Source organism: Cervus canadensis, chromosome 2 (genome assembly GCF_019320065.1).
Source record: "Cervus canadensis isolate Bull #8, Minnesota chromosome 2, ASM1932006v1, whole genome shotgun sequence".
Classification (NCBI taxonomy): domain Eukaryota; kingdom Metazoa; phylum Chordata; class Mammalia; order Artiodactyla; family Cervidae; genus Cervus; species Cervus canadensis.
Window position 1 is genome coordinate 6,558,311 of NC_057387.1, and position 25,601 is coordinate 6,583,911.

The 25,601-nt window shown below is 43.9% G+C and overlaps 1 protein-coding gene across 2 annotated transcripts in view; it reads right to left on the minus strand.

Moving 5' to 3' along the window:
• Nucleotides 1–25,601, minus strand: part of C2H1orf226 (chromosome 2 C1orf226 homolog) — a 343,732-nt gene that overhangs the window by 45,947 nt on the left and 272,184 nt on the right. For both annotated transcript variants that reach the window (XM_043450834.1, XM_043450824.1), the window contains exons 5-6: nucleotides 16,762–16,870; nucleotides 4,594–4,735 (exon numbers count right to left, since the gene is read on the minus strand). In XM_043450834.1, the coding sequence (XP_043306769.1) occupies nucleotides 4,594–4,735; nucleotides 16,762–16,870 (251 nt within the window). The remainder of the gene's footprint in view (nucleotides 1–4,593; nucleotides 4,736–16,761; nucleotides 16,871–25,601) is intronic.

A 25,601-nucleotide genomic window follows, 5' to 3' on the forward strand; every position in this document is an offset into this window, starting at 1 on the left:
GATGGTATCACCGACTGGATGGACATGAGTTTGAGCAAGATCCAGGAGTTGGTGATGGACAGGGAAGGCTGGAGTGCTGCAGTCCATGGGGTTGCAAAGAGCTGAACACATTCAAAGAGCTAGCATTCAAGCCTAGAATTCATCTGAAAAGTGCCAGAACCCAAGCTCTCCACTGCTTTTCTAGTCTGCAGGTCCAGCACTCCATCTGTCACACCACACTGCCTTTTCATTTCTGTGATAGTTAATTTTGTGGGCAAATTTGGTGGAGCCATGGGGTCGATACTTGACCAAACACTATTCTAGGTATTGTGGTGAAGGTATTTTTCATATGACAGTAAACATTTAAATCAATAGATTGAATAAAGCATATTACCCTCCATAATATAGCTGGGCTTCATCCAACCAGTTGAAAGTCTTAACAAAACACAGACAGACCTCCTTGGAAGAAGAGGGAGTTGTGCCAGCAGACCACTTTAAGACTTGAACTGCAACTCTTTTCTGGGTTTTCAGCCTGGAGCCCACCCTGCAGATTTTGGACTCACCACACCTCCGTAATCACGTGAGCCAATTCCTTAAAATTAGTACGTGTGTGTGTATCTCCCTAAGACAATTTACATCACTCCACAGGCCAGATTCTTACTTACACAGGTTGGGCAGGGCCCCACTACTTCCCTTTCTCTGCGGGGATGTATGATACCCAAAGTGTCCCATTCAAGCCATGCTCAACCTCCTTAAAGAGACACACTCAGTGCTTCGACATCTTAACAGCCTGACAGGTTTTCCTAAAATGAACCTAGATGTTTCCACATGTAGAATGTCAGTTACATTCTTCTTAGGAGAATGGTATACAGAAGATGCCAAGTAGCTGAAGTCTCATGTATACTACTGTAATTTGAAAAAAAAAAAAAAAAACCACCAAAAAGGTTATAAATGGAGAGGGACATGTAGCTGATGGGCCCAATATCTCAACGCTGAGACAGCTCAATGCTGTCACAGCCAGAAGAGTGTCACCACGCTGGTCTCTACCTGCAGCCTCAAGCACTGTCACTCATCACCTTCAGCACTCTCTCCAGCCCTCTAGTCGCCCCCTCTAGGCCATATGACCTCAATTCCACCCACTCCCAGACTTCCCAGGTGGCTCAGTGGTAAAGAACCCCCCTGCCAACACAGGAGATGCAGGTTCGATCCCTGGGTGAGGAAGATTCCTTGAAGGAGAAAATGTCAACCCACTCCAGAATTCTTTCTGGGAAAATGTCATGGACAGAGGAGCCTGGCGGGCTATAGTCCATAGGGTTGCAAAGAGCTGGACATGACTGACTGAACACACACAAACACACACACATAAAAACACACTACCTACTCCTGCCATTCAAGGTCATCCTTCTTCTTCATCAAGCAGACTGTTAAGAAGTCACTCCCTGCTGAAATTTCTACTCAATCTTCATATTCATTTTGGCGCAGAGTAAACACTGAATAAATGCTGCTGACAATGACTAAGATGAGACACATCCTTTGCCACAATCACTGACCGTGGCCATCACTTTACTCAACAAGTATTTATTGTGTGAACAATAGTCCTTTCCCTGCCCCCCCACCCTAGAGCTTGTCCTCTACTGAAGATCGATGACGCTGTGTATCTGGTAGACAGTGGGCTAAATGCTGATGGTAGCAGCACCAGCCAAGGGTGAAAAGAACATAGAAACCTAGAGGGAAGACGTGTTTAAATTTTTGGGAAGGGGCAGGAAAGGGAATGGGACAGTGGGAGCTGGAAGGCAGCCTTCCCAGAAGACAGGATGGTGAAGATTGACTAGAATGGCTGCCTGGAGGTAAATGCAGCAAACGCTGACTGCTGGAATAGTACTGAAAATGGGAGGGAGGTGCTGGGGGAGGAGTAGGGGGAAGATGAGAAAGAAAAATGATAGGAAGGGGTCCCTGGTGGAACCTCTATTCATTCCCCAAAGAGACTCCTTCCTGGTATCACAGGAAATCATATCAACCTACCCCCACCCAAAAGAGCCCTGCAGGGTCTGGAGGGGGAAGGAAAGAGTAGCTCCCACAGCAGGAGGGGAAGACAACCTAGCTCTCAGAGTAGTCCATATGAAACGCTTTTCTCTTCAAAAGGCCAAACCACGCCATCCTGCCCTCTTTAGCAAATGGCCGAGAAGTCAGTTCTGATTAGGTACTTAGAGGCTAGCTCAAGCTCCTCAGACAGTTGTGTGATAAGAACAAAGTTCAAACACTCAACCTCTAGATAACTTCTCTGTGTCCAACCTCTTTCACTCAAGGAATAAGTGGCTTCACCAGAGACAATGCCCTTTACTTTTCGGTTAGAATATCTTTGTATATGTGCATCCTGGCTGCCAGTTGTATTGTGGGTTCAAAAGCCTTTGAGGTGTAGCCATGACTCTCCACCACCAAGGGAGCAGGGCATTGACAAAGAAGAGTTAATAATGTAAAGGCATCAATCTACTCCTGCTAGCAGCTCCGAGGGCAAATCCTCCAGTTCAGAAGTGAGCAGATCAGTTTTTGTTCTCTGAGCAATGTGGCCAGCTATAGGTCTGCAATTATGAAAAGTAAAATCTTCCTCCCAGTATAGACACTTAGTTCCTTTTTCCAGAATGAACCACAGCTACTAATTCTGGAGATGCTCTATGCATAGTGGGCATATATGAAAGCACATATTTACATGTATATATTTTTATACAATATAATTGGAATGCTACCAATTCACAGGTCTAATCTTGTTTTTTGTTTTTTAAAAACTCAGCAAAATATCTTGGAGATGATTTTTTATCAGTTCACAGAGAACCAATTCATCCTTTTTAGAGGTTCTGCAATACTCCATTACTTGTAACCACAAATTATTATAAAATCCCCTCTTGCTAGTTCCAATTTTTATAACTTTATGTATGCATCATTTTACATATGTATGGGTGTACCCTTAAGAGGAATTCTTAGAAGAGTATTTGAGGGTGATTTGGGGGTCAGAGCATGTGAAATTTTAAATTTAATGATTTCCATATTTTTCTCCATAGGGTTTCTACCTTTGCCACACACTATGTCAACATGTGTGTCTGCGTTTATCTCTGGGCTTTCTATTCCAATCCTCTCAGACACTTACTAACGCATCAGCACAGTTTTACAGTGTTACAGTATGTTTTTGTGGAAGAAACATACTTTCCAGGAGTGACTGGAAAGTCACTCCTCTGTCATCACTCATCTTTTCTGGGATTTATCCTATTCTAGATTTTTCCCATTTTTAAAAATAATAATAGATCACATGTATTTGGTGTTTACCATGTGCCAAGTACCAGATTTGGCGTTTTAAATATATCTGCTTATCCAATCAACACAGTCACTCTATGAGGCAGGTACTACTGCTATTCCTACTTTTTCCAGAAGAGGAAACCGAGGCACAGAGAGGTTATGGAACTTGCCCAGAATCACACAGCTAGTGACCAGTGCCACTTGAATGGAAGCTGAAAATCTCTACCCCTCATCACTTAGCAAAACTGCCTTTTGCAATGGGAGACTTCTTTTGCCATGTTCTAACTTCTTGAATTGAATGTTTAATTAATTTGATTTTCATGATTTATCATCTATCACTACAAATAATTAAACCTTTGATTTTCCTCTGAGCACTCTTTTTATCTGTAGCCTATAGTTTTTACCACGGTGCCTACTTTGCTGATAAAAATTTCTACTGTAATGTTAAATTTATAGATTAACATAAGGAGAGTTAACATTTGTATTATGCTGAGATTTCCCAACCAAGAACTTTCCAACTATTTGATTTTCTTCATATAAACATATATATTTTATTATGATTATTCAGGCATTTTCTCTTTTTTAAAGATAAAAAAGTTTTTAAAGATAAAAATAGTTTTTAAAGATAAAAATAGTTTTTAAAGATAAAAAAGTTATTTCAGTGGATATTTTCTTCCACTATGACTTCCAATTGGTTGATATTGGAACAGGAAACCCACAGCTATCTATATGTATTTACTGGACCTTACCTCTAAATTCTCTTATTTCTATTAGCTTTCAGTTTATTTTCATGGGCTTCCCACATAAAAATATAAACAATATTAACTTTTTGCCTAATACTGATACTTCTTGCTCCCACATTTAGTGTTAGAGAGATGATAAAGGACAGCTTGATCTTGTTCCTGACTTTTAATGAGACGTGGAGACCGGAGATACTAGAATAACATCTACCCTGAGGGTTTACAGAACTACAGAATTTAGAAATAGGGAAAAAAAAACTTAGATAAATGAAAATTATCTTATTTGTTTTATGAAGGTGATTTTCTATGAAAATTTTCTTCGGGGTCTGATTTGGTACTATAAGCAGCTCTGCCATTAAAATGTGTTTCCTGATATCCAGTTTAAATGCTTCTTTGATAGTTTAAACATCTTTAATTTTCTGTTATAAAAGTAACACACATTCTTTAAAGAAAATTTAGAATCTAGAGAGAAACAGAGCAAATGTGTTTCAGGTGGAGTGGCTGCTCTGGGCTCGGGGGACGACCCGCCGCCCACACTGTGTCTGCCTGCCTGTCCGTCCGCGTCCACGGCAGCGGCCGTGCCTACCTGGGCCTCCTGAGCTGCTGCTGTTCCTCTCACTCTCCCCGTCCTCCTGGCCGTCGGCATTCTGCTGCGTGTGCTGCAGGCTCAGTTTGTGGCAGACCTCGAAGGCCTGCCCCACCGTCCGGACGATTCGCATGGCTTGGCTCTGGGAAGGACAAAGGAAAGAAGAGAATGAAGGATGCGGAGACCCTCTACAAGGACACAAGAGGGCCGAGGTGGGAGAGGATATGCACAAGGCATGCAGACAGACTCACAAAGAAGTACGCAAAAACATTTTCCCTTCCCTCAAGTACTCCAGAAAACAGAAACTGTCACCAGAGTTTGGAAACAATCAGTCAACTGAATGGACAGACAGCAAAGATTCCAATCCTGGACTTAGCCCAATTCTACCTCCCAAGTTTGACAACAGTGGTTGATATGGTTCAGAATTCTTTTGGCAACCATGATCAAATGTTTCATCAGTTCACCACACTAAGAGTAACTCAGCTGTCATTTTCTTCTTCCTGCTAGAAATGGTGGGTTTCCCTGGTGTTCCTGCAGACCAAGGGCTGTGAAGATACAGGATTGAGAAGCCACGGTCTAAATGGCAGAACCAGCTGAGGACCAGAGTCCAGATCCCTTGGAACATCACTGGCAGCCAACCATATCTGAGGTGAGCTTCCCAGCCTTGCTCTAAAGACATGGCTCACTGGGCCCATTCCTTTGCTACTTTCATTCTTTCTTTCCTTTTCATTCTTTCTTTTTCTTGCTATTTAACCTCTTCCTCTAACTGCCCAAGCATTGCGCTTAACCCTAGCTCTTGGTATTCCACTACTTAGCTAGGACAGCAGGTGGTGGTTGCTGTCTAGTTGCCAAGTCATGTCCGACTCTCTGCGACCCCATGGACTGCTGCACTCCAGGCTTCCTGTCCTGCATCATCTCCCAGAGTTTGCTTAAACTCACGTCCATTGAGTCAGTGATGCCATCCAACCATCTCATCTTCTGTCACCCCCTACTCTTCCTGCCTTCAATCTTTCCCATCATCAGGGTCTTTTCCATTGAGTCAGCTCTCTGCATCAGATGGCCAAAGTTACTGGAGCTTCAGGACAGCAGGAGACAGGACAGAAGAGCCTGTTCCTGAAAGGAGTCCCAAGTGGCCCATACAGGCTACAAGGAACAACCACACGCAAGATTTTCAGGGCATGGTCTCCCAAGTAGACAACTGATTATAATTGGTAATTGTTCTGCTTTCACTTTCCTTCAAAGACCAAGAATGAGTTCAATGTGCACGGTGTAAGAACTCAGGATGGGAAACTGAAGGTCACTGCTCCTTTTACAAAAGTGGTCCCCAACCATTCTGCCACCACAGACTGTGGAGTATTTAACTGTGGCTGTCACTATACGCCTTGAGTCAAAGATTAATCACATCTTGGATAATCTGACTTCAGGTCAGTTGTGACTACCTATTCAGTTCACCATCACGTTGGGAAGAAAAACAAAGTAACATCAGCCGTCAAGCAGAGCTTCTCATCAGCAAACCAATTCAATTATAGACAAAAGCAGAGTCCACTGTTTTGATAGCCTGTAAGGCCTTGTTGAGGGTAAATGGGCGATTCATTTATGCTTTTCATAATATTGAAGTTAGCTCACATTTCTCCATTACTATGCCAGGAACCCCTAAGAGCCTTAGACCCCGTGTGTGGAACTGCTGCTCTAATTCACTCTCTGCTAGGTGCAAGTCCCCAAAGAGCTACCCTTACTATTGTCTCAAGCCTTCCATTACTTCTGTGTCTCCTCTTTTCATGTGCGGTCAGAGCATTCATGTTCATGAAAAGGTATCTTAGCCAGTCACCATCACAGGCCTACTTCAGATCTCAGGCAACTTCTCTTTCTGATGTTTCCCAAACTGCTTCCTAGAAGTGGCTGTCTTAGAGCCCAAATCTCTTTGAGCCCACAATGCACACTCTAGGGATGTTCTTAACTTATCTCTTACCTGGAACATCCTGACATGTCTGGATGATGACCACTTCCAGTGAGGCAGGAAGAAAGGAGTGACTTCCGTGGGACCCCCATCACCCAGCAGTGGGGCCAGAGCCTCTGTCTTTATGTCCACGCTTAACTTCCCTGTTTTCCAAAGGTTGGGCTGAGGCCCCTTCTCGGGTTTGTGCTATCTGAGAGACAACAACTCCTTCTGTACCGGAAGCTGAGGAGCAGCAGGCCCTGGTCTTAAGCAAGAAGCCTCCATCTTTCTCATTTCTCAAATATATAAAATAGTATGATTTAGAGGGCACAGTCCCTAACCAATCCAGACCAAGTGCCCCACAGCTTTCACATCTCCTTCGGCAATCAAGCTGTGCTCTGATGAGGAGGCTGAGTCAGGAAGCTCAATCCTCGGGTGAAAATGGAGAAGAGTCTGCTCTACTCAAAAGAGTTCTCCCCCCAGGCCTTAGATTTGGTGTTGCTTATTCTCTTTAAGAGAGAAAGAGCAGACTGCCTGCCTGTGGTTAATCTTTTACAGCAATGCTCATTCCCAGTTTACCAAACCTTAGAGAGGCTGTAACCTGCCTACCAAGGACAGCCAGGGTCCATGACACACAGCCTTGCCCCTTCCCCTTCTTCTGACCTTCAGAAGTTTTGCTCTCTTAAGCATCTTTACAAGAGACAGAAAAGGACAAATTTGGGGAAGTTTAGAAATAAAATACCGTAAGTCTAAATGATATGTAGAGATTATGTATTTAATTCCATTACTTCCTTATTTTACATAAATTAACCCATATAAATCATAGTGCATAAGTACCTGCAAAGGCTGAATTAGTCTTTTCCCAACTGTATCATTATCAGAGTAGAGACCCAGTTTCCCTATTAAAAACATATGTGTCCTCAATCGCTCAGTCCTGTCTGACTCTTCGTGACCCCATGAACAATAGCCCGCCAGGCTCCTCTGTCCATGGAATTTTCCAGGCAAGAATATTGGAGTGGGTTGCCATACGGAAAGTTCCAAATTTACTACTACATCTGTTGCTCTAAAATCTCAGGTTCTCCTAAGGAGGACATGTTACAAATTCCACCAAATCTGTAAGTCACAGACACATTCCTTAACTCTTAAGATGACATTAAAAATGGAAGGGTCCTCAAACAAGTGTCCTTGAGTCTAAGGGATAAACCAGAGAAGGGACAGGATTTCTAAATGTGTCTTTGGAAGGAAACACACCAATATAAGTAAGAGGATGTAGTTGGTTGGAAATGACTTTTCAGAGGACCTGCATTTCTCATGCATCAAGCTGACAAGAGATGATGAGATTCACTCAGGACTGAACATCTGCAGAAACTGGACCCTGGCTCCAATTCCTATTCTCTCACCTTCATCAGGGACAAACATCTGACACACACCCATCTGTCTCAGCCAACTATTTACAAGCCCATGGCTGTAAGAAAGTGGCTGGTCTTAATGCTTAATATTCATATTAATATTTAATATTCCATGTCTCATTTTCACTTTTTAGTACATTTACCATGATAAGCAACTGGCCCTCGCCTCTATCTGATTCCCTGGAAAAAGTGGGAAACGCAGACTTACAGTTCACTGGTCCCGATTTCCCTATTAACATTTCTAACGAAATGACTCGCCACCTCCCATTTCCTTCCTAGCCTCCCTTCCTCACATTTGCAGTACAAAACACCTCTGTAAACTTCAACAAAAAGTGAATCACTGATGTTTATATTCTCTCCTTTACCTCATAGAGGAATAAAGATATGGCTAACATATGTGAAAGCACCTCCCACAGTGCTTGGCATATACCAAGTGCTCAAGAAATGTTTTATTCTGAATATGGAATTCATTGCACCAAAGGGGAAATAAGACAGAAAACAAACAGTAGTTCAGAAAAGGCTGGGCTTACTTTATCAATAACAGAAGCATGAAGACATGAAGGGAACTGACTCTTAACATAGGTAAGTTAGCATCAAAAGGGCTAAAGTCATCATTTCTCTGTCCCCATAGCAACAGAGAAGAACTGGGCCAAACCATCTTTGGTCTGAGCTGCAGTGATGGTTTCTGCTGCAAGGAAATCGTTGAGTAAGAGTTCCGGATTGGCACATTCGGGGCTGAGTAACGTTTTGATTTATCCTTTACTCCTCTTTACTGTGAAGGCTGTATTTCCATTCACAGTAAAAGGACACAGTGCCATGTTTTATGAAGAGTTCTCTGCATTTGAATACGTAATGAAGCTACCCTATCTGCTTCACAGGATGATTACATACATGTAAGAGACTGCCCTTCCCACTCACCACTCTAGCAGTTAGAAGAGGCTGGATGACTCCCAATTCTCTCCCAATTCTCTCCTAACTACTAGGTGAGTTCAGATGCCCCTTGACCTTTTAGGCTCCTCTTCCTTCACTAGTGAAAAGTCTACTTTCAGAAGATTCTCTTTAAGAACCTTGTTGGGGGAACATTATTTGGAGGTGGCTAGGAGGGCCAGCCCACAGCTGGCAGGAGCTCCCATCACTGGTACCATCTGCTCGTGCATGGCCACGCTGGTGCCCGCCTGCCAGGCCTACCCCATGTGGTGACTGGACCTTCTAGCCTTCTAAGCAAGGACAGAGATCTGCCTGCACTTTGTAATGTAGGAATCACATATGCTGGGATGTATAGTTTATAGACCAGGTCTAACTCAAGAGGGAGAAGGTTTCAGGAAAACCCCTTCCAACGGCCCGCACAGGTCACCAGGAGGCAAGTGCTCACGCTTCATGACCTTTGGGAAGCACACTGGGGTTTTAGAGACGTGAGGGCAGCCAGGGATGAAGCAGAGCCAATAACCAGCATGCTGGGAAGGCAGCCTTTTTCAGCTCTAGGATATGACCATTCTCTGGAATTTGCTAGGTTGAAGAAAAAAAAAAAGCGTCATTATACTGTATTATTTCTGTACAAACCCAGTTCAGTGTTACATAAGCCACTGAAAGTACTTGGCCACATGGATCAAATCTTCCTGTTCAAAAGCCAGTTTTGTGTTAGCAGCTCTGAAGTATCTGTGGACTTTCAGCTGTCAAGATTAGAACGGATGTAACTGCTTTGATGTTTTCAAAGCCGAGAAGGCATACCTAACCTCAGAGAGGTTCTAGGCTGCAGATGGAATGCATGGAAGCCCATGGGGGGTGCCAATTACAGGCAATTTTGTAAGGAGAGGACTGGGTAAGAAGCTGTCTTAGAACTTCACACCACTTCCCCAAATGGCACCCAGAAACGTTTCTTTAAATCATCTATTTAATCATATCGACAAAACCTTCTTTCTCCTCCCTCCAACCTCAGTCCAAAACAGAAGTCAAGGTGCAAGAAATAGCTAGTCTCTTCTGTATGCTTAATGTGGGTACCAACTGTATTGGTAGTCAGCATCAATATCTGATGAACTGCAGCAAAACTCATGAAAATAATAATAAGACTATATTCTCAGCGAGAGTGGACTATCTACTCAAAAGCAGACAAGAGCCTGCAATGGTACCTTCAGAAAGATAGAAATCAGAAAGTTGATTTTTGCATTTTACTGGCCCACAGGAAAATAACAGTCATTCATGATTTTATTTTCTGTTTTCATTTTAAGCCATCTTGTTGTTGGTTGGTCCTGTAAATCTGGGGAATCTTTTGAGTGCAGCATATATGTAAAGAATGGTAATTACTGTTAGTCTTATTCCACAGCTGATTTAATAAATAACTGTGGCAGTGTTTTGAATTTCACTGTCCTGGAAAAAGTCCTCTCTACTTCACAATTCATGGAGATAACTAAAGGAGTCATCAGATAAATAAGGAAAGTGACTAGTGTGTGCTAAGTCACTTCAGTTGTGTTCGACTCTGTGCAACCCTACGGACTATAGCCTGCCAGGTTCCTCTGTCCATGGGATTCTCCAGGCAACAATATTGGAGTGGGTTGCCATTTCCTTCTCCAGCGGATCTTCCCAACCCAGGGATCAAACTCATGTCTCATGTCTCCTGCATTGGCAGGCAGGTTCTTTACCAATAGCGCCACCTGGGAAGCCCAAAGTGACTAGAAGAAGCTCAAAATGCAAGGTGTATATGATGATGATGACGATGACAGGGAAAGAAGAGAAGACTTCTTACACTTCTTACAAGCAGGCATCTTTCTTAGTCTACCAGCTCTCTACTCCAGTTTACATCTCCTTCCCCTGCCACTGTTTCCTCTGAGAACTTGAGATTTATCTGCCAAGTGCTTCTGAATTCTAAGAAACTTCAAACTTCAGAAACTTCAGTAAGTCAGTTCTAGAATAACTCACAGGTTTATAATTCTTTTCATTTATCACAGCAAGAAAGTACAGTGCCCTTCTCTTGACCTTAACACCACAGAATCTCAGCAAAAATAGAACTGAAGTTCATGTTTCTTTAATGTGTTTTTTGAACCTTAGTAAAAGATTTAAGCTTATATCTATCAAGTGATTTCAATCTATAGAATCTGCAATGCTGAAGCAAGAAAATACATCTGAAATTGTACATAGAGGGAGATCCAACAAACTCAGGCTCTGAACTGAGAAATGGGTTAGGTTTCTGTCTAACAGGTTCTTTAATGGCCTTGATCATATAATTTGATCAAGGCAATGCCTTGGACACCAGAATACTGATACTACGGAGAAAGCTTAGTTTCAAAGTAGGTTTACACTTTCAACATTGACAAGAGATAGTGGACCTTATAATTTCCAATGGACTTCTGGGTTTTTCCTTATTCTCTGCTAGCCCATGAACCACAGCAGCATAGAGAAAAGGCCGAGTTACAACCTCAGTACTGTCAGTAACCACCCAGATGACCCCAGGTGAGTTAATTTACTTTTCCAGGTACCAACTTCCTCTCCATAAACAAAGAGTTTTGCACTACATGAATTCTGAGACTTACGATTTCTGTATTTTGACTTCTCAACTCAACCCCACACCAACATTTAAAATATAAAAAAGAGCCTCCTCCCCTAAATTTAGGACCTATCTCTCCTCCCTAACTTGAACTTGTCCGGAAAAGTACTCATTCTTTAGCACATGACTGACATCATTATGCAAAATCCAGGGCAAGCCCTTAAGGACAGCTAACCTTTTGTGCTGTGGCCCCTAACCTGATGGTGGCAGTATTAGAGGAAGAAGTGATTTCTCCTAACCCAAACCAGTTGAGCCATGATTACAAGCAGAACAGTTTCAAGGAGCTACCCGTGAAGATAATGGGGAGATACCTGTGGCTCTTGTTAATCACCAGCACTTCATGCACTGATGCGCTAATAAGTACAGTCAGACTTAATCAGGGCAGACAGCCACATCCACCTGGGGCTGGGAGCATATGACAGGAGGGTGACATCCACTACACAGGAGGGGTCAAGAGAACACACAGAGGCTTCGCAGGAGGCAAAAGGCCTTGCAAACGAATACTGTTATTACATCCTCGAGGGAGGGAAATGGGAAAGCCGTGTTGCTAGGAAGTGTCACCAACACTCCGGGCAAGGAAAAGACTCTCTTCCAACCCTTCCCTTCTGGCGCTGCTCTGAACAGTGCTGGGATCTCCCCACTACAATCCTGGTGATCCCTCCTAGTCACACGGAATTTGTTTCCTGAAGGTCACACCTCACTCCGCACCCAGAGATCAGCACTCCTGGGATGCCTTTCATCTTATTTGGTAGCTGGAGAAACTCAGACACAGAGAGGCTCACTTATGTTCTATGAATTTCATGTAACAGAGTCAAGTGGCCAAAGCTTGGACTAGGAGGCAGGAAGCTAGGTTCTTATCTCAGGGGCATTGCTGACTCACTGTGTGACCAGTGGTATTTACTTTCTTGGGCCCTCTCTTTCTCCCACTATAAAATGGAGTCAGGATTAATCATACAACGATATTAAGAGAAAAAAAGGAAAATCTGTGTCAAAATGACTTGGACCATTCAGAGTTAAGGAGCTCTTCATACCCCCGTAACAATTACAGTAGAATTCATTTACAAGTAGACCTTGGAGAAATAGGTTACTCCTCAGTCATGCAATTTCCTGATGAAGATAATAAAACGCAGTGGTGAAGGAGGTAAGCTCCAGAGTCAGACTTTCTAGATACAATTCTAACTCTACCACTTTTTATTTTGGTGGGGGGGGGGGGGTGTGCTACATGTGGGATCTTAGTTCCCCAACCAAGATTAAACCTGAGCCTCATGCAGCTGGAACTCAGAGTTCCAACCACTGGACCATGAGGGAAGCCTCTGCACCACTTATTATGAGTTACATCCCTTAAGCCTCCATTTTCTCACGCGTAAAATGAAGAGCATCATAGGACCTACAGCTCACAGGGCTGCTGAAGGAATAAAGTAAGATAATTTAAATGAAGAGTCTAGAATAGTCACAAGCATATAGCAAGTAACTCAACTGACTGGTATTATTTGACTTAATAATATAAGGATGGATAATATAGAGTGATAGATGAATGACTGATAGTATATTATCTCCCTACAATATTCTGCTATCTAACTTCTGATGAAGGCCCAACTGAAAAAAATCAGCTCAAGATTAAAGTCCCAAAGACGAGAACCACACTGGCTACCTGAGTAACTAAAGGAAGATCCATAGGTATAGAATAACCACGGTGCTGGCAGCCAGGTGCAGGAAGGTCATCTACCAGGAAATTTGAGAATCTGATCCGTATTATTAATTACAGAAGAGACAATCACGTCTCCCATGGTGAACTATAAGGGATGGATGACCCACATGAGAAGCCCGTCATGGGAAATGCCAAAGACGACACACTGGGGACATGAGATGATGTGAAGAGCAATAACCAAGCCTTAACAAAGCAAGGAGCTCATGGACGTTTTCTCTACACTATGATCAACATGAAGGCCCTGGAGGACACCCAAGACCCCTGGCTTCCAGTCAAGAGCCCTCCACATGTGTGCTCAGTCGCTTTAGTCATGTCTGACTCTTTGCAACCCCAAGGACTGTAGCCTGTCAGGCTCCTCTGTCCACGGGATTTTCCAGGCAAGAACAATGGAGTGGGTTGCCAGGCCCTCCTCCAAGGGATCTTCCCGACACAGGGATTGAACCCACATCTCCTGTGGCTCCTGCATTGCAGGAATTCATTCTTTGCTGCTGAGCTACAGTCAAGAGACCTCCCTACTGACCCACAACAACCAGAAACATCCCTACTAGACACACTTACTCAGGGCATTTAGTCCTTTCCCCCTCACCCCTTAAGTATTCTTACCATTTGCCAATTAAAACTCCTTCCCAAGCTAACTATTATCTCTCCAAACCAGAAATGCTTTATAAGAAAGTAAATCACCAGATCTGGAGACTAACCAGGATAAGCTTGCAAAACCTTGCAGACATGGTCCCACTCCTCCCCAACTCTGTTTCCTTTGCTGAACAATTAATTCACTTTTCTTTCCTGGCATGGAAACCAGCCCTTCCACCTATAGTTCAGCAGCAATGGGGCTCACAGCCCAGGCTGTCTGTAAACAATTCCTTCAGCCATGTGGCTACAGGCCAACAAAGGGCCTGAGAACCAGCTCGGAAGAGTTACAGTCTCAGCAGGTGAGGGCAAAAGGGACAGAGAAAATAAGAGCACCAGAGATCGGCACTGGCGCTGAGACATGGACAAAACTGGTGTGATGGGGAACCAGATGACTACTCCTTTGTCACTGGGTAATAAGAACTTCACTCTGTGCTTCTCTTCAAGATCACAGTTCCAGGGGGCATTGTTCTCAGACTCGGGTTTTGGCAGAAGGACTGGACGATCCCACTGTGCCTGTGCTTCTGTACCAGATGAGACAGCAAAGCAAAGACAATGATCTCCTTTACCTGGAGTTCCTGCTCAAAACCCTTTTGTTCTGTATGTCTCCCTGATCCTAGCCAGCCAGTGCCTATTCATGGGACCTTGGGCAAGTCATTTAATCTTTCAATTTACTTATCCCATGAAAATTGCCATCTTAACTTCTTCACGTGGGCTTTTGGAACGATCTAGTAAGATTAAACATTAAAGCACTCTGTAAATTAAAATATGCTATTTGTAACTTTAATAAAGTCCCAGATTCACACAGTCCAGCCTCTGGACACAACTAAACGTACAGTGGAGCACCCAAAATGAGTGAAAGGGAATCCTAGTCTTTGCTTCTGTTGAAGAGCACTGCAGAGGATCTAGTTCGTAAGTCTCAGGAACACTCTGCATTTCCTTTCCTTCCTTCCGAGATCCACTACACCTCAAAACCACACAAGTGCTTTTCCCTCTCCCAACCCCTAAATTCTCATCTCCAGTCCCTCTGGCTTTTCTTTCTGTCCTTCTCCTTCTGTTAGGGGAAGCACGCTGATTGAAACCACCCACCCTGGCCAGCCACCATAGTAACCGTTTGCATGCGTTGTTTTATGACAGGAGGTCCTGGTAAGGAACACAAAACTAATAAGCCTCCACCAACCAGAAGAGTAGTTCGGGAAAGGTCAAAAGGAGACACCACCTGTCCGACCACCTCCCAGAATCCTTCTCTCTGGTGTCCATCTTGGCTGAACAAGGCCTGCACCACCAGGAAGGACTCTGAGTCAGAATGATTGGCTAAGGACAACCCGGAAACTAATCCCATCACCATAAAACCCGAGACAGCAAGCCATGTGACAGAGCAGTTCTCCCGGGTTCCCTTACCCTCCTGCTCTCCACCCGGGTGCCCTTTCCCAATAAAATCTCTTGCTTTGTCAGCGCATGCCTCTCCTTGGACAATTCATTTCCGAGCGTTAGACTAGAGCCCAGTTTCGGGCCCTGGAAGGGGTCCCCCTTCCGGCAACACTTCCTCCTCTTCCTATCAGTTCTTTCATAACCTACTTTCATTTTTTCCTCTTCTCAACTGTACTATTACCTAAAAGTGAAATCTGGCAACCTGCCCATTCTTCCTTCTACCTTTCCAGTTCTGGCTCTTTCCCTTCAATTCCACAGTTTGCATTAAAAAGCCTGAGAGTAGGTGGGTAAGGGCACACATCTCCTTAGAGGAAGAGGCTAAATCAGCAAAGTATAATTCTCTCTGTGGAGCCAGGGCGGGAGACGGGACATACATAATATTACAGTAAATCCCGACCCTGTCACATTTTATTCTTATTATCCCCACTTGGCACAGCTCCCACCAATCTACTAAAGATGTCTTAGCACATAAGATGCATTAAGATGTCACACAGCATCAGAGAAGGGACAAGCAGGAGAGAATTCAGAAGTAGTCCTCTAGAAAGTCAGGGTCACTGGTTTGTGTCAAGAGCGGTAAGAATCTTACCATTCCACCTTTACCTGTCAGGGACCTTACAGACACAAATAGTAGTTTGCAATTCTCTTCTACAGAAAAGTCATTCCCAGGACATTAACACATATACATGAAAAAATATGATTTCATGGTCAATTCAGTTTGAGAAATGCTGGGTTAAACCTAAAGGGATTTCTCTAACTTAGGACTTTCTAGCACATTTAAATTAAATAGTTTTAATATGTTAAATGTTAACATATTAAATGTTTTGGATGGTAAATGTTTTACAGGATGCATTTCAGGAAATGCTGGTTTTGACGCCCCTCCTTATTTTATAGAGATGGAAGCTGAGACCTAAGGGGGCTACTGACCCTCATAACATCATTCAGGGGTCCAGGAGAGAAGAGGGGTTACAGCCCATGTTTCCAAACCCCAGTTTTGTGCATTAGACTCCTGGAAGCATGATAGAGAGGAACCCTGTCTCTACAGAACTGCAAAAGTTGCATTTACTCAAGCATCGAGGCTACTGTACCAAAATAACCATCCAGGACAACCAACATCACAAAGTCTAACTAGATCCCACCATGTCATATTTGGAGGTCACTGATCAGAATACAGAATTACGGTGAAGGGTCACTTCAGTGAGTGGCAACCTTCTTTCCTACCACACACCAACACGGGCCTCACTCCTGGTGCTGTGTCTGCCTGCTGTGTTCCAGAGCACGTTTCCAGTGGCTGAGATCTCTCCAGTTGCTTGCATACAACTAAGCACCAAGTTCAGATGAAACTAAAAGAGAATTTCATCATACACAAGCCATGACTGGCTAGTGAGACAGGTGCCCTGTATCTTGCCTTCAAATAGCCACCTCCAAATCCTGCCCCTCCTTCAACAGGGAGACAGGTCACTGTTGGGAATGCCCTGCTTCTATCAGAGGAAGGGATGACCAGTGACGGCCCCTTTACCTTCTTCTTGGACTTAAAGACGTTACACCTGAAGACATTGCTGGCACCATCTCGGGCGATATAGCTGAAGATCTTCAAGTCTTGGGAATCATGAGAGACGTAGAAGATCCTGTAGGGAGAACAACAGAAAAATGCACTGAAAATGGCTCAGGTTCAAATCTCCAACAAGAAAACCTCTGTTTGAGACGCCCTGCAGACAGAGCTCTAACCAAGTTCTTAGCAAAAGCCTCCTTCCAATGAAAGTCACAAGGCAGGAGGTACTTTCTACAAGCTGTACAAACACTGACGTTCCTCTGAGTGACCGCCAGAGGCTGAAGGGTGGACAGGGGTCGGACATGAACCCCACGCGAGCACTGGGCAGTACATCTTTCCTGGTCACTTGCAGGTTACGGGAAAAAATCATCTCCATCCTTATCAGAGCAGTAAGTCTGCTTCTAACCCAGGGAAACGTGGGGAGGTTTCCCAATACCTCCCAATGAGAAGACTTAGGGAACCAGCAATGCTAACCACAGAGGAGAGACTAAGACACTGTTTCATTATCTAGGCCCCTTGGTGATAGCTCCTTCACTTTCCATCCCTCTCCATCAGGCCCGGGGCATCCATGTATTCATTCCATCGGTCAGCCAACCCCCCCAGAGTGCATACTGTGGGCCAGGCACCGTCCCAGCAGCCAGTAACAGGACAGAAAAAAGCCCCCGAATTCATGGAGCTCGCAGGCAGGAGATATCAATAAACAAATAGAAAATGAGTGCCATGAAGAAATGACGAAGAAGGGACAGGGCATGGGGCTGCTATTTTAGACAGGAAGGCCAGCAGGAAGGCCACGCAGAGAGGCAGAGACCTCATGGGAGAGTGTCCGTCACAGCGCTACGTGGGCAGAAGCAGGGCAGGAAGAGGGCCAGCAAGTTTCAAAGCCCACTGGTGTTGCTAAGGCACTCTCAGAGTCCAAGGGGTGGCCCGAAGGTCAGCGAGGCTCAAGTCGAGGGAGGGTGGTCAGAGACAGGGTCAGGGAAACAGCCCAAGGCCAGGGCACAGGAGGCCCTGAAGGGCAGCGGCTGTCTCACTCCAAGTGAGACGAGAAGCCATCAGAGGTTACGGAGCAGCAGATTGCCTGCCTGATGCTTTAGACGCAAGAATCTGTCCAGCTGTCATGGGTGGACGGTGGGGGTGGCAAAGGGAGAATCAAAAGCAATGCCCTAAGTGCTGACTCTCAGAGAGACCTAGGCCGGGGTACCACCAGAAATGCCAGTCTGAGAGCTGTTAACGTGGGCAGGGGAGGGGAGCCTCGGGGGTATATCAGGGGAACTCATCTAGGGTGATCCAAGGAGAGTGTTGCTCTTTCTAAAAAATTTTTAACTGGAAGATAATTGCTTTAGAGTGTTGTGTTGGTTTCTGCCATATATCAGCTTGAATCAGCCATGCTCCAAATCAACCTCCTGGGGCCACATCATTTCCAAAAAATATCTTTTCCTCAATGAAAACACAACTTTTCTATCCCAGGATTTCACAGGCCTGATATGTTTGACTCAGTGCTGTGTAGCAGAAAGAGAATGGAATTTAGAGTCACAGTCACATCTCCGCCCCTTACTATTTATTATTAAAAGGTGAGCAGGGCTTCCTAGGTGGTGCTAGTGGTAAAGAACCCACCTGCTTATGCAGGAGACATACAGACCCAGGTTCGATCCCTGGGTCAGGAAGATACCCTGGAGAAGGAAATGGCAACCCACTCCAATTCTTGCCTGGAGAATCCCACAGAGGAGCCTGGCAGGCTACAGTTCACAGGGTCACAAAGAATTGGACATGACTGAAGTGACTTAGCACGCACACAAAAGCCAGGTAACCCTCAGAGGTTCAGTCTTCTTATCTATAAAATGGGACTTCTTACAATAACACCTTACAGCATTATTGGGAAGATCAAAGAATGAGTAAAGTGCCTTTTTACTTCTCCTTGCTGATATAGCCTCTCAGTAGTCTTTTTACTGAGATTCCAACCAAGGACCCCAAGAAGTATGAAGAAAAAAATCCAAATTCACCCTGAGGACCAAACTTTCTCTGCTGAATTCTACTAAAAGTCATTTCAGTTCATCTCACTAGTCCACCAATTCCAAACAACACTGAAATTGAGGGTATTATGTTTATTTAATGTGGCTTCTAAGAAAGCTAATTTAATGTTAGGGGGCCCATACCACAAAACACCGATCCTTCTAATGATGCCAGAGTGTCCTCCTAACACCAAATGGACAGGCCAACAGCTGCATCTTAGCATCTCCTGCCTGAGCTCCTGGCCCACCCAGACATGCCCTCCTGATCTTCTCTCAAGCTTCAAATTAATTACACCTCCCCCAACTAATCATCTCCCCTGAATTCTCCAAGCAAGCATGGCCTTCCTTCCCCCAAGCCCTCTCTTTTTATTATTTGTATGCTATTTAACGTTTGCTTAATCCTTAATACAAAACTGTCCAAATATTTACAAACTCTTAACAACTATAAATAGAAAGTTTTTATGCAGTCAATTGCATTTTTCCAAATGTTTAAGCATAGATTGTACCCATTATGTTTTTGTAAGTCTAACACAGCTAATTTTCTTAAGTCTTTTAAAAATGCACTTAAAGTAACACAATGATTACAAATTTTTTTTGTTTTTATACCTGAATCAGTTGTAAAATATTAATGTCACGGCTCAAAATGTAGCTTTATCTTTTTACTCTTACACAGAAGGTTTGTTACACACAAACTAAAGAATTTCTCAGCTTTACTCCCTCCCTCATATTCTCTTTTTTAAAAACATATTCTGTTTATTTATTGTCTGTGCTGGGTCTCTGTTGTGGTGCTCAGGCTCATCTGTTGCTGTGTGTGGATTTTCTCTAGCTGTGGCGAGTGGCCGAGGCCCCTCTTGATAAAGGGTACAATGTCCACTCAAGCCAGAGACCTGGGCAACAGCCTCGACTCCTTCCTCCCTTGTTCTCCCATATCTGTCATCGTGACCAGGTTCTCTGCAGTCCATCTCCTTGACACATCTCTGAAATGTTTTTTTCTTCAATTTCACAGTATTGCCTTAGTCCACAGGTCCTTACTATTCATCTGGAGTCTTGCAACTCACCTAGGGTCTCTCTGGTTCCTACTTCACCTACTGCCAACCCACTCTCTATTCTGCTAGAAAAACAGCATTTTTAATAACAGACAACATCCTGGCATTTCCCTTTAAAAACCATTCAAAGGCTTCCTACTGCCCTCAGGATAAAGCCCAAACTCCTCAGCATGGAGTATCTATGTTTCTGCTTTCATCCCTCTCCAGAGGCCTGACCTACATAGCTCTTCAGGACTAGCCGCATACATTTGCCTGCCTCTGCGTCTGTGGTGACGCCTCTGGCATCCTTGAAGACTTGCTTCAGAGAAGGCTTCCCTGCCCACACTGCCCCCAAATCTGAGGTGCTGACGCTCCTGGGCTCACCTTTACCATAGCACCATACCATTATGATATTTACACTGAAGCTTCTTGAAGGAACCAAGGACCACATCTTGGTACCCCAGTGGCAGCACAGTGACCGGCACAGAGGTCCCCAACATCTGCTTAGGGGGAGGCAGGCATCCTTGCTGTCATTAATAAGCACCCACAAGGTGCTCTGCTTGGCTACTCATTTTCCCCCCAGAAGACAGGGCCTGTTAGTTCAGATGCATCACACATTAAGCTCCTCTGACTTTTGAGTTTTTCAATTATTATTATATAACATCCCAATGGAAACGGCAACCCACTCTAGTATTCCTGCCTGGAGAATCCCATGGACGGAGGAGCTTGGCAGGCTACATAGGGTCGCACTGAGCTGGAGATCACTGAGCACATATGCAATATCCTAAGGACTGAGAACTGGAATTAAAATCGACAGAGCAGGTATGAAGGCAGACGCACATGCCAACAAGACTCAGAGACGTGGAAGGCACTCAGGACGGTAGCAAGCTAGTATGAACTTTACCTTTACCTTTAGACAAAGCACGTTTCTGGCAAACACGACGACAACCTGGGCATGAGTGAAGCCAAACTCTTTGAACTGGAGCTCTCTGGAGACAGCTCTGTTATATCTGAGATCAGAAACTTCATGTGTAAGTCATTAAAAGCCTGGAATCTCTAGCTAACCAAAAAGCCAACTAGTTAAGAGCTTGGAAAAATATCTACAATACAATCAAGAAGCAGGAAGTTTTTCCATGGGACCTCATTCACCCACAAATTAACAGATCAACAAATTAAGGGCTCAGGTCCAAATTTCTAAATCTACAAAATATACTCCAAATATACTATATTTCTTCATACTTTGGTTTTAAGAAGTGTGTGTTGTGGGTGTGTGTGTGTGTGGGTGTGTGTGGGTGTGTGTGTGTTGTGGGTGGGACATGGTTGTTGCTCGGTCACTCAGTCGTATCCAACTCTTTGCAGCCCCATGGACTGCAGCACCCCAGGCTTCCCTGTCCTTCACCATCACCCGGAGTTTGCTCAAATTCATGTCCTTTGAGTCGGTGATGCCATCCAACAATATCGTCCTCTATCGTCCCCTTCTCTTCCTGTCTCCAATCTTTCCCAGCATCAGGGTTCTTTTCCTAATGAGCTGGTGCTTTCCACCAGGTGGCTAAAGTATTGGAGCTTCAGCTTCATCACCAGTTATTCCAATGAATATTCAGGGTTGACTTCCTTTAGGATTGACTAGTTTGATCTCCTTGCAGTGCAGGGGTTCTCAAGAGTCTTCTCCAGCAACACAGTTTGAAGACATCAGTTCTTCGGTGCTCAGCCTTTTTTTGGTCCAGCTCTCACATCCATACATGACTACTGGAAAAACCATAGCTTTGACCATACGGACCTTTGTCGGCAAAGTAAAATCTCTGCTTTTTAATATGCTGTCTAGTTTTACCATAGCTCTTCTTCCAAGGAGCAAGGGTCTTTTGATTTCATGGCTGCAATCACCAGCTGCAGTGATATTGCAGCCCAAGAAAATAAAATCTGTCACTGTTTCCATTGTTTCCCCATCTATTTGCCATGAAGTGATGGGACAGAATGCCATGATCTTCGTTATTTGAATGTTGAGTTTTAAGCTAGCTTTTTCACACCCCTCTTTCATGAACTTCCTCAATAGGCTCTTTGATTCCTCTTTGCTTTCCATCCTTTGCCATAAGAATGCTGTCAACTGCATATGTGAGGTTATTGATATTTCTCCTAGCAGTCTTGACTCCAGCTTGTACATCATCCAAGCCGGCATGAACTGACTCATTGGAAAAGACCCTGGTGCTGGGAAAGATTGAGGGAGGGAGGAGAAGGGGACGACAGAGGATGAGATGGTTGGATGGCATCAGTGACACAATGGACATAAGTTTAAGTAAGCTCCAGGAGTTGGTGATGGACAGGGAAGCCTGGCATGCTGTAGTCCATGGGATTGCAAAGAGTCAGACACGACTGAGTGACTGAACTGAACTGAACTGAAGATCTTACTGGTTTCATCGGTAGCTCAGCAGTAAAGAATTCTTCTGCAATGCAGGAGATGTGGGTTTGATCCCTGAGTTGGGAAGAATCCCAGGAGAAGGAAATGATAACCTACTCCAGTATTCTTGCCTGGGAAATCCCAAAGACAAGAGGAGCCTGGTGAGCTACCATCCACAGGATTTCAAAAGAGTCGGATATGACTGAGTGGCTAAACAAAAGCAAAAGATCTTTTTACATTTATTCTGACTTTAAATTTCTTAGCGTTATTTCAAAATATGCATGTAATTTTCACTCAGTAATGGAACTATATGCTTTAAAGCCGAAGCAATAGACTTTTCTGCAGATTATGGTCATAAACTTACCATAAATAACTGAAATATAAACAATATCTTGGAGAAATTGGATTTGGGGTTTATCATCATGTTGGAATTCAAGTTGCCAAACTGATAAAAACAAGACCCACCACCAACCTCAGCCCCCACTTCCTTGACTATTAATCAATAAGTAAATGTGTTTCTCTCAGGAAAATAGGAAAAAAAAGTTGGAATACAGAGTAGAAAGACACCTATGTAATCATCAGATGTGTCCAACCCAGCACCCCTGTCATTCAGCATTTGTCAGTGATGGGCAGTTCACTCTTGTTAGAATATCCATTCCTCCTTTCTGATGGCTTCTTATTACTTGGAAATTTTCCCTTACACTGATTAGAAATCTACCAACAGGAATGCAGTAGAGGGAAATGGCTGAAAACACTGTCCTTGGTGTAGGACAGACAGGGATTATAGCCTCAGGCTCTGCTACTTACTAGCTGTGAGATCCTGGTCATTATCTTGATTTCCTCAAGGCTCTTCACTTATGAAGTGGGGGTAATCACAGTACTGCACCTCATTCACAAGGTTTAAAAAATGAATGTATACAGAAAGACCAGCTTACAGCAAATATTTAGTAGATGGTAACTGATGCTAGTACTGCCACACTACTGTCCTAGTTCTATCTTTGAGGCCTTAGAGAACAAAGCTAATCCTTCTCCCAAGTGGTGACCATTTGAACATTTGGAAACCACCACCATATTTATATTTACTCCTCTCATTTTTCCTCTTCAAGAGTTCCTCGACCAGTCCATTTTCTAGATTACTTATTGCTCTGGTAATAAAGAGCATGGGCTTTGGGTTGAAGTCTTAGCTTTGCCACTTCCTAGCTGTTGGCCTTATGCAAACTACTGAGTCGGCATAACTCTTTCATTCCTCATCTGAAATAGGTGAATTAATGATCTCTTCATAGTATTAAGTATTAACTCCCCTCCAACATTTAGCATAATGCCTTAACACATGATGAATTGTTTGCTTAGTAAATATGATCTCCACCTTCCTTGTTAACCTTTTCTGTATATACACTCCAATTTGCCAATGACTCAAAATATAGTTTACAGAACTAAATGCATATTCCTAAGGGAATGAGAACACCACTGAGTGTATCTGGATACTTTCTATGCCCTAGAACTGAATTTTTAGGAAAGCCTCTCTGATCTTTTTTTTCTTTAGTTACAGCATCTCACTGCTTATTCACACTGTGATCACCTCAAACGTTCAAAGCTAATTTGCACAACTGCTCTCAAGGCAGATTTCTTAAGCATATCTGGTAATTGGTTTTGAGGACTGGCTCAGAGTAATCACTATTTCCTTTTCCAAGCTCTCACAGATCATCTGCTTAATGATCTCTTCTAGAATTTTGCCCAGGGGCAATGAGTTCACTAATCTGTAATTCCTAGACCCAGATTTTCCTCTTTTCTGGCAAGTGAAATGTCTTATTCTTTTTTTTTTTTTTTGAAATGTCTTATTCTTGTAATCTTCTCATATCTCATCTATTCCTCATGACTTTGCAAAGGTGGCCAATAATAATTTTGTAATCACATTCTTTAGGAGCCCAGGTCCTAAGTGAGCAAGGCCTGGACACATTTAAAGGAGTGGGGGGGGGGGGGGGACGGACACCTGCCTATTTCATCATAGTTTTTGAACTTCTTCCATTTTTCAAATCACCTATGTTTTAACATTTCTAGTTTGAAGATTCAATAGTTCTCTACTTGAGGGAAAAAATAAAAAGGAGAGACATGGTTAGAACAAAGCAACTTCAGAATTTCTCTTTGTCATGTGCTATTCTCTTAATTTTTTTATTGAAAGATAATTGCTTTACAGAATTTTGTCATTTTCTGTCAAATCTCAACATGAATCAGCCATAGGTATACATATATCATCATCAGCCTTTTCCATGAGCCCAATGCATTCAGAGCTTGAATTCCTCTGCACTTATACTCGGCTCTAAGCTCTGATTTCCGTACTTCTCAAAGGATATTAGACGAAAATGTAGGTAGGCACGTGATTCTTCTTCACGGTCTCACCTTTAGGGACCCAGTTAGAATCTGAAGTTCTCACCTCTTGTTTCCTGAGGTCATCATCTTATTCTGCCATCATTCCTCTCTCTGAAAGTTACACACTCTAAAATGCCATGGCCATGTACCACCCCCACCCCAGCATTAGTATCCTGCCCCTATCTCCCCTCCTCTCCACGGGGACAGCTGGCTGACCTCTCAACCCACTGGCCACGGAGGATGGAAAGGCTTTTGAGTCACCTGCAACACTTCCTGAGTCCACATCCAAGCTCCCTCATCTAAGACCCACAGACACAGGGCTCCACAGAGAGGTCTCCAAGCTGCCTTCTGCTCAAATCCTGCTGGGTCTTACCTAGCCAGCTGGGACCTCAGAACAGAGGATCGAGACCTGCCTTGGGCCCAGGCAGACTCTCTTCCTTCTCTCAGCCTTCTTCCCTGATCCATAAAGTGAGAGCAATAAAAACATCTTTCAGAGTGGCTGTAAACTTCTGGGATGGACAAATACTGAAAGTGGATGAGATGGCAGATGGACAAATATTCCATAACTCATCGCACAGATACTTTAAAACTGCGGAAATAACCTTGGAGACAGCAAATGGAAGAACAAAGAGAAATCATCACTGTTCCCCCAGTACCACCACTCTCTGGGGGTTCTCCAGTTTGAACGTGGAGCAGAGATTTTTCTTTTAAGGTCCTGGAAGGCAGGGATATCCTTATCCCTCAAGGACACATGGAAACGAACCAGGATTAAAAAGATAAGCTGCCAAGTAACTAGCAGATGGTGAGACTGAACCCAGTGGGTCTTAAGGTAAACCTCTGCAGGAAGCAGCAGCAGCATGGTGTGAAAAATGCAGAGGACCGACTCCAGGTGAGTGTGGCAGAAGCTGCGGTCCTGGGAAATCCCAGCGTGACTTCTGCCCGTGGGAGCAGCGACTCCCCAGACAGTCCAGCCTGTGCCACTTCTGCCTGGGGAGAATATCAGAAAAGGCAGAA